Source organism: Melospiza melodia, chromosome 5 (genome assembly GCF_035770615.1).
Source record: "Melospiza melodia melodia isolate bMelMel2 chromosome 5, bMelMel2.pri, whole genome shotgun sequence".
NCBI lineage: Eukaryota > Metazoa > Chordata > Aves > Passeriformes > Passerellidae > Melospiza > Melospiza melodia.
In genome coordinates this window covers 75,078,927-75,093,500 of record NC_086198.1, presented here as the reverse complement: position 1 = coordinate 75,093,500, position 14,574 = coordinate 75,078,927, and the positions used below count along the sequence as shown (strand labels likewise).

At 40.8% G+C, this 14,574-nt stretch overlaps 1 protein-coding gene across 1 annotated transcript in view; it reads right to left on the bottom strand.

The window, feature by feature from the left end:
* The window catches only part of CPZ (carboxypeptidase Z), a 35,137-nt gene that overhangs the window by 3,437 nt on the left and 17,126 nt on the right, over window positions 1-14,574 (bottom strand). The window contains exons 5-9 of the mRNA XM_063157446.1: window positions 13,967-14,163; window positions 12,867-13,028; window positions 6,971-7,129; window positions 2,779-2,914; window positions 1,557-1,696 (exon numbers count right to left, since the gene is read on the bottom strand). Of these exons, the coding sequence (XP_063013516.1) occupies window positions 1,557-1,696; window positions 2,779-2,914; window positions 6,971-7,129; window positions 12,867-13,028; window positions 13,967-14,163 (794 nt within the window). The remainder of the gene's footprint in view (window positions 1-1,556; window positions 1,697-2,778; window positions 2,915-6,970; window positions 7,130-12,866; window positions 13,029-13,966; window positions 14,164-14,574) is intronic.

Here is a 14,574-nt window from a genome sequence, read left to right as displayed (position 1 = left end):
ACTGGAAAGTTTAGGAGCAACTCAATATAAGGATTTGAAAACTATCCCTTATAATGAAGCACTGCAGTTTGCTTTGCAGTACAAACTTGGGGATTTATCATATGGATAGAAAGTAAATATGGTCAGAACAGTCATCTCGGACTCAAATTCAATTTACAGTGTAGACATACTCAAAGTAGTATGACCTCATCTAGCTTCAATACTAATTTTGCAATTATAACATGACGGGATAAAAATTACAAAACTGAAATTTCTTTCTCAATCTTGCTTTGGTTTGCTTTATTAAATGTACTATATTTCATTTTTCCCTCAAATTGGTGTCACATGAGTTTGGCAGGGTGTTTTGATATTGCTTCTGATGGGGAGAAGAGATCAGTGTTTAGGAAAATGAATTCTACTTCTGTGTGTTGAGGCAAGTATATTTGTACACACACCAAATAGCCTGGTATGTATCAGAATAAGAAAAGTTTGAATTGGTTATGGCAGACTTAATCCTTATCGTGGGTAATTCAGTCATCCTTATCTGCAAAGTTGTTTTGCTTACTGTCCTGCATTTACTCAAAAAGCTTTTCCAGCACAGACTTCTACAGTATCTCACACTATAAAATCTTTACATCTTGAAGACTTCAATTGTAATATATATGGATTTAACCCAGCTCCATTTGGATTCACTAAAACTCATTTTCATCAGACAGCTGTAAAACGAAATGAGTTTGGTGGTCTGTACTGCAGACTTTATTGAATGATAATACTTACCACAAGTAGCAAGAGGTTGCTTAGAAAGGCCATAAAAACACTCCTAACAATTTTAAATTACTGCATACTCTATCAAAATAAGGCATGACAGAAAGCTAATCTGCTAATGGCTGAGAGAAAGAGCAACTTCTGTTTCTGTGCTCACTTACTTATTGTCAGTGAGGTATTTGTTTTTGCTGAGCTTAAACTTATTATTAAAAATGACATTTAAGTGGCACACTTTAATGCTCAGAGATACACAGTTCTTCCTTTAGAAGATTTGGCTTTAGGTTTTTAAAAACTACTGTCATAAAAAAATCAAGATCAAAAGTGTGCAAATGGTATTTCTAGCAAGATTTTAGTTGAATCTAAATTTCTTGCTGTGGGACAGTAGAGTTTGGGACACAAACATGGAATATGGAAAGGAAAATTTCAGGAAGCTCTCTGGAGAGCAGATCTTCTTGCTTTAGTCTTCAGAAGGAAAGTTGATTCATACTTTTCTGATTGTTAAGGTTTTCTCTAGTGCTAAAATTTTGCACAGTTGATGAATAATGCTCCCCAAAGCATTCACAGATAATTCCCTTTCTCACTATTTTCAAGGCCTTTGCAGTCCTCAGTCTCAAGCCCTTCAGCAGCATATAGACAAAATACCACCTGTGTGTCCTGCCAGATAAACTGAGGCACTGGGGACCCTGGAGGAGTGTGGTTTTGATTCAGCATCATCTCAAGAGCTAACCAGGAAAACAGCAAAGAAATTAATTTTGACAAAGAATGAAAAAGAAAAACAGAAAGCAAAAAGGTCTGTAAAAGCAGAGCAGTACCATTTCCATGTAATTCAGAAGGGCAGCTTTATTTTCATGCCATATTGTAAACAATTCTTCCTCCAAAGGAAACTTTTCACATCCTACCTCCACGGTAACTTCAAAGCAATTTGTGTGAAGGTAATTAAAATCTGCCATACCTACAGGTTTAAAAAGAAAGAAGACAGCTTATGAACAGCCTTGTAGCTTTTAGCTGGAGCTTTGCTGCTGCAGCCAGCTGAATGCTGTCCCAATGGGTGTGGGTTATTATACTGTAAAAAGCACTTGCAAATATATTAAAAGTGTTCAACAAATTCAGAATTCTATAGCTTGTTCCAACTATAAAAACTAATGACAATGACACTCCTTTCAGGCAAAAAAGCATAATTTTACATTATTATTCACCTGGCCAAGAAGTAGCAATACAGCAATAAAGATTGGTTAATTACAGTAACTGTATAATTGGCTGTATCAGAGGTGATTGCCAAGGGTCACCAGAAAAGAAATGACCTTTAGCCATTATTATGCTCAAAACTCTTTCAGTACAAAAGACATTGGATATAATTTTAGGAAGAAAGTAAGCCAAAGAGATCTAAACCTAATTCTCACACATGCCCTAAAGCATTCCAAATGTCTAGTTTCAACATAATTATTTGGGGATCCAGCTGGGTCCTATTGGAAAACACAAGTGAAGCGCAGCTTAAAATTTATGAACACTGATATTTTATCCATGCCAGTATTGAAGGAATTCTAAAGAAAACAAAATACTATTATTGGGGAAATCAAATTAACAGCGGAAGCACAACTGAATTGGACGTTTGTCTCTGTTGTAGTTTTCCCTGAAAAAAGAATTTATTTAAACAGATGAGGAAGCAGCACATGCATTGCCTACAAGATGGATTCAGACTCAGGAAGCTAAGGAATGAGAGCATAGCATTAAGAATTTATTTCTACATGTCAGATTTAAAAATAAAAAATATTATATTATATGGTATAACAAATGTGACCCTTGCATAACTTGTTAATTTTCCTCAAGTCCCATTGGGTTGAACGCATCCCATGTTAATGGCATAAAAATGTTACCAACATAGATTTACTACTTAAATCCCCTAAAAATTATGCTTACATGGGCAGGACCTTAACCAAACTGAAATTAATAAAATCATTTTGTTCAAACCCTGGTGTCTTATAAAGGTCACATAGAGGTTTTACCTCACTTGATATGATGGTAAAGTGGTTTTACCTCCAGTGAAGCTGTACCACTCAGCACCATTTATAATACCTCCACGCTTCACAAAATTCCCACCACAGCGAAGCTCAGACCGGTCTGAGATGACGGGGTGCGCATCTGCATAGGCTTTAGCCAGCATCTTGAACACCTGTTATAGACATGGTTGGAATATGTTTGCTTTTACAAACTGAACACTTTGCCATAGCTGTTATTAACTATTGCTGTTGTCAGTCCAGACAACAAGCCACCCTGTGTCCTCGAGACTGAAGGAGGGGATGAACTGCTCTATAAGGAAGTTTTGCTTGTTGCTAAGAAATTTTGATTTGTCTTCTTCTCTGGAGTTTCTTCTCTTCACTCCAATATATTTATCCAGGGACAAAATATTAAATAACAATGGATTTTTTGATACTTGGCTTCAATCTACCACCTGGGGCAGGAGCAAAGGACATTTTTGGTTGTACTTCAAGTCCCAGGTTTTAAAATTTAAATTTAGGCTTCTTTTATGTTTTGTTTTAGTTTTTGATATTTTTTACCCTTCAGCCCAACTAAATCTTCACACTGAATGCTGCTGTTTAAAATAGTCAGTGTCAATTTGCTTTGCACTTATCACTCACACAGGAAAACCTGCCAGTTTGATCTCAGAGAGCTCCTTCTGTGTGGGGCAGAAACCATTCCAAAAAGTGAAGGATAGGATGTGATGATGCAGGATGTCACCACTGATTTCCAAAGAGTGTTGACACTGATGAAGAGCAGAGCAGTCACCACGCAGAAAGGAACAGTGGCAGAACATGTAGTGAAGACAGAAGAAAGAGCAGTTATCTGAAGAAACCATTTATTTGAATCATGTTCCTGCCCTTCTTCTCCAATGGTTATTCCAACTTTGTATAAAAATCCTCCCTCTCCTTTTTGTCTCTTTGGACCTTATCTTGCTAAGGCAAGACTCTCAGATTTCGACACTGAAATTACAGCAGTTATCAGGTGCTACTTGATACTACCATTCATCATCATGAGTTTCATTCCATATTGCTTAAGACAGTGTGTGCAAGAAGTTTGGTGTCTAAAATCTAGTTTTAGAAGTGATCCTAAAGCTTTATCCTAGTGTTGTCATCAAGGATAAAGACCCAAAAGATTAGGCATACAACATTGATTGATATTTGTGATTGTTTCTAATAATCACATGGCTGAGCCAATTATGGGATGAGGTAGGTGAGCAAGGAAAGGTGGAAAGACAGTTTAATGTAAGTGTAAAGACACATTGCTGACATACTTCTGATGACCAGAAACAAAAAATTCAGACTTAATATAAAATGCTTTTGCAACTCCCTTAAGTTTCTATGTGTCTCAATATTGCTCAGGCCAGCAAATTGTGTCCTTCAAAGTTTTGCTGAAAAGAAATAGAAATTAATTAAATATGTTAAGAAGAAATTTCACTGACAATAGTTCAGTGCCAGGCACAATATCTTTAATTTCTACAGGAATTTGGGTTCCATTTCTGAACGTTCCATGGAAGATATTTGATATAAAGTTTAGAAGGTGACTATGTGAGTTAGGAGTATGATCCTCACCTTTTACAAAGACATCTGCAGATGTCCTATTTCCAGTGACCAAGCCTCCTCTTGTTTCACACCAAGAGGCATAAGGCTTTTGCCTGGCCAATAGTTCAAGTAAAAGAAGGCCAGTGGTAGTGAGAAGAGGAAGAAAAAAGTTCCTGGATAACAATACATTTGTTATCACTTAGAAGCTAATGTATGACCAGTCATGGACCTCAAGGAAACTTAGATTTTTAGGTATAATGTAGAGTAATAAAAAGGGGAAAACCAGAGGAATCCTTGTGACTTTGGCAGTGTGAGGCTTCACTCAGCAAAGTGAGGTCAGTGCTGTTACCTCAGCCAGAACTTTTATCCCACTGACCATCACAGGTTGGGTTGTTCAGAGGGAGGGAAGGGAGTGTTTCAGCTCACCAAAGGGAGTGAACTTGACTTTGTGTTGACCTTTCTGCTCTGGTGAGCAGTCATCAATTCAGTTTCTTGTTAAAAAAAAAAAAAAGTGTTAAAACATCCATCTCCACAAATCCCAAATTATGGGAAAGTTTTGAGGTGGGCTGAACCAGATGCAAGAATGTGAGTGTAAGGACATGGTCCAGTTTTGAGTCTCCTTGCTCTCAGCCAGTACTGTCCCAGGTTGTGGTGCAGGCCAAAAAAAGACTTGAAATCTGCAGCATCTTGGAACAGAGGAGAGGATCCTTGTGCTTCCATGCATGCACCATGACAGACATGCGGAGGTGGAAGCACAGATGCATTTTCAAATGGGGAAACGTGCTTTGAATATATTTCTCAAAATTTGATTTTTTAATATCTGGCTATCATCTGCTCTGCAGCATTTCACCCTGGTCTGCAAGTTTCCCCTTGCAGAGCAAACGTAGGAAGTCAGCATTCAGAACAATTGTTTTGGCCAATGTATGGCAGATAACCAAACTGCTGTATTTTGGGATGCAGGTTCTCAGACAGCAGCAGCTGTAGAACACATTATTTAAATGCAGGTCACTTCATTGGTACAGGTTTTATATATTTCTGTGAAAAATTTCAAGTGATACTAACAGGGCTGTTAAGGTTTCTTGTGCTGTCATTTGAAAAATCAGTTTTTCACTGAAGACATCCCCAGCCCTCCCCTGCATGTTCTAAACATCCAGATTTGTAGCCAGATTCCCAGACTTTGCAGTCACTGACTATGCAGCAGTCACCTGTATAGGGTTCCCTGTCCCTGTGCTGCAAGCCAGGAGTGCCATTAGGGTTTTTCCAGCTGTGCACTACACTGGGATAGAGCCCTTTGTCTGTGTGGCTGCATACTTCCACGCAAAATACATGTGCTGTCCCTGAGTGGAAATGATGGAAGTACTGCTGTACTTCCATTCCAGGGGTGAACTGCTTGATGAAGCACACATGGCAATATTCCTTCACCACCTATGCATAGGATAGCCCTAGCCCAGGCAGTGGGATGTAAAAGCACAATTTTATGATTTCCCCCAGTCCTCAGCAAGAGGTTCTGCAGGTTGCATTAGCACCCAACAGATATTTCTTACACAGGCTTGTTGCTGTGCAGTGCCTGGTTAATTTTACTGCTAAATCATTTTCATACACACATAGTCACTAGGCATTGTACAGCTCAGAAGAAATGGATTGATACAGAAAATGTTTAACAGTCATACATCTTTAAATATTTAATATGTGTCAGTGAGAACTGCCATTTCACAAGAAGTCAGCCTAGATATATGCTCAAAGATAAAGGATGCTTCAAGTCAAAGATCAACTTCTGACTATTTTCAACTGTTCTTTGTTTATATAAAGAACCACTTTTCTTAAGGGGCCACAGATATTTGTAGCTCAGCTAGCAGGCTGAAAAGCTAGCTGTTCTCCTGGTGGGCATGTCAGCAATGAATACTAGATTGAGGAAGCCGAAGGGAAATAGGAAAGATGGCAAAAAATTTCACAGAAGATTTACAGTGAGTCCCAAATGAGGAACTTTTCAGGGACAAGAGGGAGAACCAATCCCATTCGTCTGACCTGGAATAAATGTTACAAGGCTGCCACCATATGGCAACAAGTCTTTTTTTTCCGTTCACTCCTTATGGATTCCAAAGGAAAATAACACTCCTGGTCAGGCTTGTTCTTTTTCTTCTGGAAACCACTGGTAAAAAATATCACAGCCGACTCCCTTTAAAAATTAAAATGTGGATTTTCCTAATTTGTGCTTTATGAAACCTTATCTGACCTCACAAAAGATAGGTAAATCTTTCCAGACCAAGCTGATAGAGGGTTAACAATCCTATATTTTAAAGTACATTAAGTAAGTGTATAAATTAGAGTCATGCAATATTCTGAGTTGGAAGGAATCCACAAGGATCATCAAGTCCAAGTCTTAAGTGAAAGGCCTTTGTGGGGATTGAGCACTTGACCTTGGCATTATTAGCATCAGCTCTATCCAAATGAGCTGATATCATATTGAATACATACATATACATATACATATATATATATATATATATATATATATATTTGGAGTATGTATATAAATATGTTATTTATACATAATATACCCACATACGTACATGATCTAAATGAATTAAAGTTTGTTATTTATTAAAAGTAAATGTTTCCGTAGTTCCACAAATGGAACCAACATCCTAACCCCACAAAAGCAACATTACCTTCTCATCAGGTGTAGGGGAGAACATTTTTTCTTCCATAGGATGCCTTGAATAGTCATAAGGATAGGTCACAACTAGCTCACCCCCATGCAGGCTGGCAGACAGCACAAATGGGATAGACCTCAACCACTTCATGACTGCTTTTGTCTCAGGGGCCACCTGAAATCCAGGAGAAAAAAAAAAAAGCTGTGACTAGCCATGCAATTCCAAAGGGATTTGATCTTGTGCAGGATGAAGCCCAATGGAGAAGAGACTGTGTCAAAAGGAGAATGTTGAAGCTCTTTGGCTCTTCCAGCCCAAAAGTTACTGGGGGAAGAAAATCAGTTTTCTCCAGGGAATGGATGATACATATTGTTCACTGTGGAAAAAATGGAACAAAAAAGGAAAGAGAGCATTTGACAGAGGAAGAAACTTTTCATTACAGTGACATTTTCAGATTATGATACTTTAGGCTGGAAAATTTGTGGCACTTTATCATTACTTACCTAATTCCCTATCTAATTTCATTTCTGAATCAACAAGATTAACTTTGAATGGATAAACTGGAATAGGGGGATAAATTTGCAATTCTCAACCCTTGTTGAAAATGCATTTGCTGTCCTTAGGTGCAGGATAATCTGTAAATAAATGAAAACTGATACATATAAAGCACAGCAATGCCTGCAGTTAGCTTGCAGTGAACTGTGGCAGATAAGTCACCAAATCTAGGTGTTTTTGACAGTCCCCCCTCAGTAACAGGGGCAAGGGAGAGGGCAGCAGACTCTAAGACATGTTCAGGCACCCGGCATGCAGGAGGCTCCTTCACCCCGTTTCTGAGGGGAAATTTCCGGGACCGGCTCCGGTGCTGGTTCATTCTTAGGGATAACAGTGGCATCTGGTGGCCGGTCCCTGCAAGCCCAGACTCACGCCAGTGCCCCCGGAAAGCTGAGGTTCCTTTCCTGGCAGCTGGGGGAAGTTACCTGGGGAAAACCTGAGGAGGACAGAGGCTGCTTATCTGGACACCGCACCACTGCAGGTATGCAGGTTTCATAAAAATGAGAAATACCTGTTCTAATGAAGTTAATCCAGCATCTATTTAGGGCTGCTTTAGGGATTGCTTGTCACCCTTTGCTTTGACACAGCACTCAGAAAACCAGGCAGCCAGGGCTCCAGAGCACTAGTAACTAACCGTGTGCAGGGAAAAAACATCCAGAACAAACAAGAAAAAAACTACACAATCTACTCAATTAAGCCCCTAAAGACCTATATACTTGTGTTTCAACAATAGTAATTCCTGTTTTCTTTGGATCAGTCCCTAATCTACTATTGTTAAAAAAACCTTTGGGGATCCACTAACCCAGGGGTAGAGCACAGAAAAACGCTGTGAAGATGCACAATACGTGTATTATAGCTCCATCAATGAGGCAGAAAGCCAAGGAAAAAGCCACATCTAAACATAGTTTTACCTGGAATGATTTAAGAAGATATTTCCCTGTCTGCTCCTGACCTAAGCAGGAGACTACCTCCCTATAGATGGCATAGTTTTTAAATTAGTCTTTCTAGTGTTTGGGTTTCCTTAAAATGCCCTTCTGCAGCTATTGAGATAAATGCTACTCTGTAGCTTTCAACTTCCGCATTTTAAAGAGGCAACTTAAAAAATGGGATGTAACAGGTAAAGTCTGATCAACTGAGGAACACAGAATGCTCTTTGCACACCAGAAACCTAATCAAAGTTCTTTACATAATAGGGAAGATTAAACACAGAGTTTCCAGGAAGGGCATGACATGGAAAAAATTATTAAAAAATGCAGATAAAGGGCATTCCAAAAGGAAAGGACTTTTAGCAGTCTCACACAATCAAGAAGTGGGAGAAGAAAGCAGACCCCAGGCTTCCTAAGAAGAAATATGGCACTGTCCAAAGAATGCTATCTGCACCAAAGGATTTGTTTTTCTGGCCTTTGTACAGTGCCCTGGGATGAGCTGATCATGACCTTTATCCCAGCAGTGCTTTGGACTGAACCAGCCACTTCCACATGCACCCTGGAAGCTCATCCTCTGAGCCCATCTCTTCTGAAGAGAAGACTCCTGAGGGCTTGTAAGGGACTGTAAGTGTCACTGCCTGCCCCATGGATTGGATACTTTGGGAGTTTCTCAGGGTGGTTGAGCACCTGGAACAAGCTCACACCTTCCAAGTCCATAGCACCAGCCCTTCTGAGGAGGTTGCTGCCCCAAAATCTCATCAGCTCCCTGCCCTGCTGCAGCTGCCCCAGCTCCTACTGCCCAGCCAGAGAGGCCATGCCTGACACAGCATCAGCCCTGCTTTCAAACATCAGCCTTGGGCCTTGATATGATTTTCAAGTTGCTTCTGCAATTCAGTGAACAAGGGTAAAATACACAGTTTTATTTGAGAGCTCCTGGTTTCAGTCCTTCATCCTGATCAGACAACTGGCTAAGCAGATACTTGCATAAGCCCCATGACAGTGTTGTCTCACAGAGCCAGTGTCCTACTGAAATCAATGTTGTGAAAAACCAGGAGTTTCAATGTCACTATTTTTACCCTAATACCATTTTAGAAAATGAGCATATTTGGTTCAGCTCCACTGGATGATAGCAGGTGTTATCTATGCCACTCTGGCCTTTGACTTTTCCTTTAATGTGGGTTTTGTGGAGTCTTAATTTTGTTTTTTTCACCAGGGCTTTTGCTTTTAAGTTAGATGAGATCAATTTTAAAGTATCCATCTCACAAGAACAATTCAGAGCACAACTAGAAAACAGGGAAATTATTTCTGCATGAGGACAGAGAAGGGCTACTACCCTTTCTAAACCTGAATCTCATTTCTTCAATTATACTGCAATTAGTCACTGTCTCCATGGCTTTCAAAGATTTTTTTTTCTCCCTTTAAAAAGCAGCCAGACTAATTTTCTTAAAGAGTATGCCAGCCTCCACTGGCATAGACTTCCGAATTCTGTTTGAACCAAGACAATTGAGCTATATTTGAGATGTAGCCTGAGGTCTGTCTGAGCCCTCAGACCACTTATTACAATAATTCATAAAAGAGGGGAACAAAACGCTCTGAATGAAGCCAGACTTTTGGGGATCAGGAGCTCTGGCTGAGAGCTCACTTTCTGCTTCCTGATCTTTGTACAATGCCCTGCAGCACTCAGGTAATTACTTTAATAAGGCAGGTAACAAACACTGTTAAGTAAATGAAAGGGGAGAGGCTGGTGTTGAAACATTCAACCTAATGCTCCTGCATGCACAAAGCACCACTGTAAGAGCCATGGGCTCATCTGCCTGACAAAACTGAAGGTCATTAAGGGACAGCTGATTTGGCAGTCCCGTGATACCATCAGCACAGGAGACACAGGGCTGGGAGAGCACTTACTGCCAGGTTTGTGAACCATAGGAAACTGCAGTTAGCAAGGAGATTTTGTGGTGCCACTAAGGCCACAGGCCTGGTTCCTTCATATGCTCTGTAAAGCATATGGATTTGGAGATGTTTGAGGGTTTTTTATGTGAGGACCAGCTTTGGGGCCAGGAGAGCACCTAGAAGTTCCCTGAGATTCAGTGCTCTGAGGATGGATGGCCATCTTATTTCTTCTTTAAAAACAAGAAAAGCTTTGCAGGAGAAGTGCTGTATTTGTAACCCCAGGTCCACACCCACTGAGGTACAGCTCAGGTGGGATGGGGTGGTTGTGTGCCAAGGTTCTCTGCCCGTTGTCTGTGACAGATAACCCAGGGAGATGCTGCAGCTGGGGCTGAGCTGTGGTAGTAACTGTGAGAGCAATGTTGGGCTGCCTCCACCCTTCCCTCTGTAAGCTGCTGTGATGTTACACAGTGTTTATGAAAGATAAATACATGATTGTAAAGATGGCTTCTGCAAGTGGCTGCCTGCCACGACCACCTCTCTCACAGGTCAGCAGAAGAACCAGGGCAGAAGCAGGACTTGGAGAGGGAGGAGGTTAGAGCCAGGAAATCCAGAGTTACAGGGACAAGCTCACAGTTTGCACCAGGCACTGGCAAAAAAATGGGGGTCAAAGACACATTTGTCCTTCCTCAGTGTTGCCTGGGTCCTCAACCCTGCATCTCTGGACACACAGAGAGAGGGAGCACATGGCTGAAGGAAGATCTCCATCCTTTCCTTCCCATGTTGGAACAGGGGAAAGGTCTCAGGAGCCCTTCCTCTCAGGTGGAAGGAGTACCATAGATAATGCGGGATGAACTGACCACAGCCCCCATTTCCAGTTCCTCTGCACCACAGTGGGGAAGCAGGTATGGAATTTAGCTGCAAAATTAAGCCTGGGAAGAAAGCAGAGGTGGGGGAAAAGTGTTTTTAAGATTTCTCATTAGTCTACTCTGATTTGATTCATAATAAATAAAATAGATATAAATAATTTTCCTCAAGTTCAATCTTTTTTGCTTCTGATGTTAATTAGTGAGCAATTTCTCCCTGTCTTTATCTTGACCCATGAGCTTTTAGTTATATTTTCTGTCCCCTGTCCAGCTGAGGAGGAGAGTGATAGAGTGGCTTTGGTGGGCACCTGGCATCCCACTAGGGAAACTCAGCACAGGGGTGAATCAGAATCTGTCTGACTTTTCCCCTAATATCCTCTCTTTTTCTACCTGTTATTTCCATTTGGCCTTAGGCTCTGCTCCACAGCTCTCAACGTTTCTTTACCATCTGAGGCGCTGATCTCCACTTGCATTTACATAACTTGCTGTTGTCTGTTATTATTCAGTCAAAAGTTGAAAACAACTAAGCTTGTGACCTTATAACCATGCAGAAATTCAGTGCCACAATCTGGGATCTATGATTACATGCAAAAATAGAATAAACTACTTGAGCTTAATTATGGCAGAAATTAGTGGTCTAATACACTGTGCATTACTGAGCCCCTTACAGCCTTGGATCTTTATCTGCACATTATCCTGAGGAAATGAGGTGCTTTTATCTAGATTTTACTACTGTGAAATGGGGTACCAGAACACTGGGGTAGCATCAGGGATGCCTTTGGGATTCAGACCTGGCTTTACATAAGACCACCTGCAGCAGAGTAGGAACCTGGAGTATGATCTCTCAAATCTTCTGCTGACACCAGATGTAACAATCTTGTTCACCACCTGTCTGAGGCTTTGTGCCAGCAATAAATATTGAATCAGAATACAATTAGTATAAAAGCAGGAGAAAAGCAGAGCTCTCAATATGTGAACTACTGATTTGGCTTCCTGTGATTCTTCTTTCAAGGGCAGCTAAGATCCAGTTAGAGTTGTGCTGGGGTCTGCCAGCAACACAGGTAGGGCTGAGCCTTGCATTCCTGACATAACATCTCACACACCTTAGTGATGATGAGTGTGAGGCCCTGTAGTGCTGCCTCTATCCTGCTCTGACCTCTGCAGCAGCAACTTTCCCTCCCAGCACCTCTGCAGCTTGACTGGCTGTTTCCACTACTCCATATGGTTACAGTCATATATAAACATCCACTCTTAATGGAAGATGACACCACACAGCTTTGCATGCAGCCTTTGTACGTTTTCCATGGCAGAAACTCCTATTGCATCAGACCTGTGCAGGACTTGGTGCAATGACAACCAAATCCACAAAAGGCTTTAACAGGCATTACAGTTTAAAGCACTAATGATGAATTATTACACACTTGTGACCCCCTCATAACAGTCATTATTCTTAATCTAAACCAGCAAAGTTCAAATTGTCCACAAATTTTCCAAACTATTTGTGACACCTGCCTCTTTGGCCAGATCCACACCATGATTTTCATGCCAATTCCGAGCCTGTCCACTTCAGTCCTACTTATAAAATCTAATTAAAAGTAAATAACTTGAGAACAAGCAATCTCAGTCTCTTAACTCCTGAGCTGCTCTGCAGTAGAAATGATTTATAAAATGTGTAATTCATACCTTACCCCACCAGTAGGACTGTGGAATGGGGATGTGGTCCAGACGGGCCCCACGAATCCCAGCTCTTCTGTAAGCCTCAGATGTCAAATCTGGGAAATTTCTGTTCAGGTCCAAGTTCTGAGCTGTCTGTCGTCCGATGACCCATCCATTGTAACCAGCCCCCTATTTTGTCACACAGAAGCCAATTTCAGAATAGTTCCCTGACTCAAAATAACACTTAGTGGAAATTGATTAATCAAAGGGAAGTTTTAAAAGAAGTAAACTGAAAATGTCTGTACTGTTAAAAAACCCACGCTTATTAATTAACCACATTTTGTCCCCATGAATATTAATGCACTAACTAGCATTCAGGAAGTGTTTCACTCACCAGTGATGTGACTCATGAGAGGAACACAGGAGCCTCTTGCTCAGAGCAGCATGCAGAGTGGGTTAGAGGAGAAAAAGAAAATAAAGCTGATGCCCCAAGACAGGATGAGGCACAGTGCAATAACCCCAGACTCATACAATGGACAGAGCTCACCACATGAGCAAAAACAGAGAAATAAAGGTCTAATTTCATGCTAGTGGTGGTAGAGAAAACAGAGAGGGGGAAATGAGAATGTCAGGTAACAAATAATAGAATCTTAGTTTTCACAGGTCTCCATCAGACATGAGCTGATCTCGGAAAACTGCCATCCATTATGAAACTTTGACAATACAGAAAATATTCACATTTCATTATGCCTACAGATTTAAAAGAGGGGGAACATGAGCATGTTATTAGACTGGATTGCCTTATAAAACAATGTAAGTCATTATAGTGAGTCAGGCATTTTGTTCCAGATCTGATAGCAGAGAGTGCTAAGTGTGTGAAAAAGTAACACAGTCATTCCTACCTCATCACATGCAGGCAGCAAAACTGACAAATATGGCTCTGATTTCCTCCTAGTTCTGTTCACATCATCTTTGGAAAGCAATGCACCACCAAACCTACCTGGGATTCTGGCAGTCAATTATTAGTGTTGCTCCCTTTACATGACATCCCCTCTCAGTTTGTTCTTTCCCATGAAGAATTATAAAAACACAAAGGCCTGAACATCTCCTTATAATAAAACTTTTACCTCTTCTGCAGCCAGTTCATACCCATCAGGATTGAGTGAGGGCAGGAGATGAATTCTGGTGTTGTTGATCAAGGCTTGGACACGAGGGTTCCCAAGAAGATATTCTGAGCACAGATACTGAGCGAGGTATATCAGCAGCTCCTTCCCCACAACTTCATTTCCGTGCATGTTGCCAATGTACTTAAATTCTGGCTTGACTGTGGAATGTCAAATAATGAGATGCATTAATTTCATTATACATGAGTGGCTTCCAAAATCAGACTGATCCAAGTTGCTTACTGATGAGTCAAAGTTTTATTTACGCTAATTACACACGCACGTTCCTGCAAATAGCACAGCAGTTCTAGGTGAACTTCTCTCCATTAAACATCAGTTCAGCAACAGTTTAAATAGTGTGAAATAAAGTTAACTCCAAACTATTAGGATTCCATACCATAAGAGGTGATCATTGCTCCGAGCTTTTGCTACAGTCATCATTAATTGTGAGCAAAGGATGCCAAAAACAAAAACATCAAGCCATGGCTGGGGGGGACCAAAACATAACCCTGGCACTCTGAGCTACCGTGGGGGGCTTCAATGCCTTATTTTGTCACAGATCCTAGAAACCA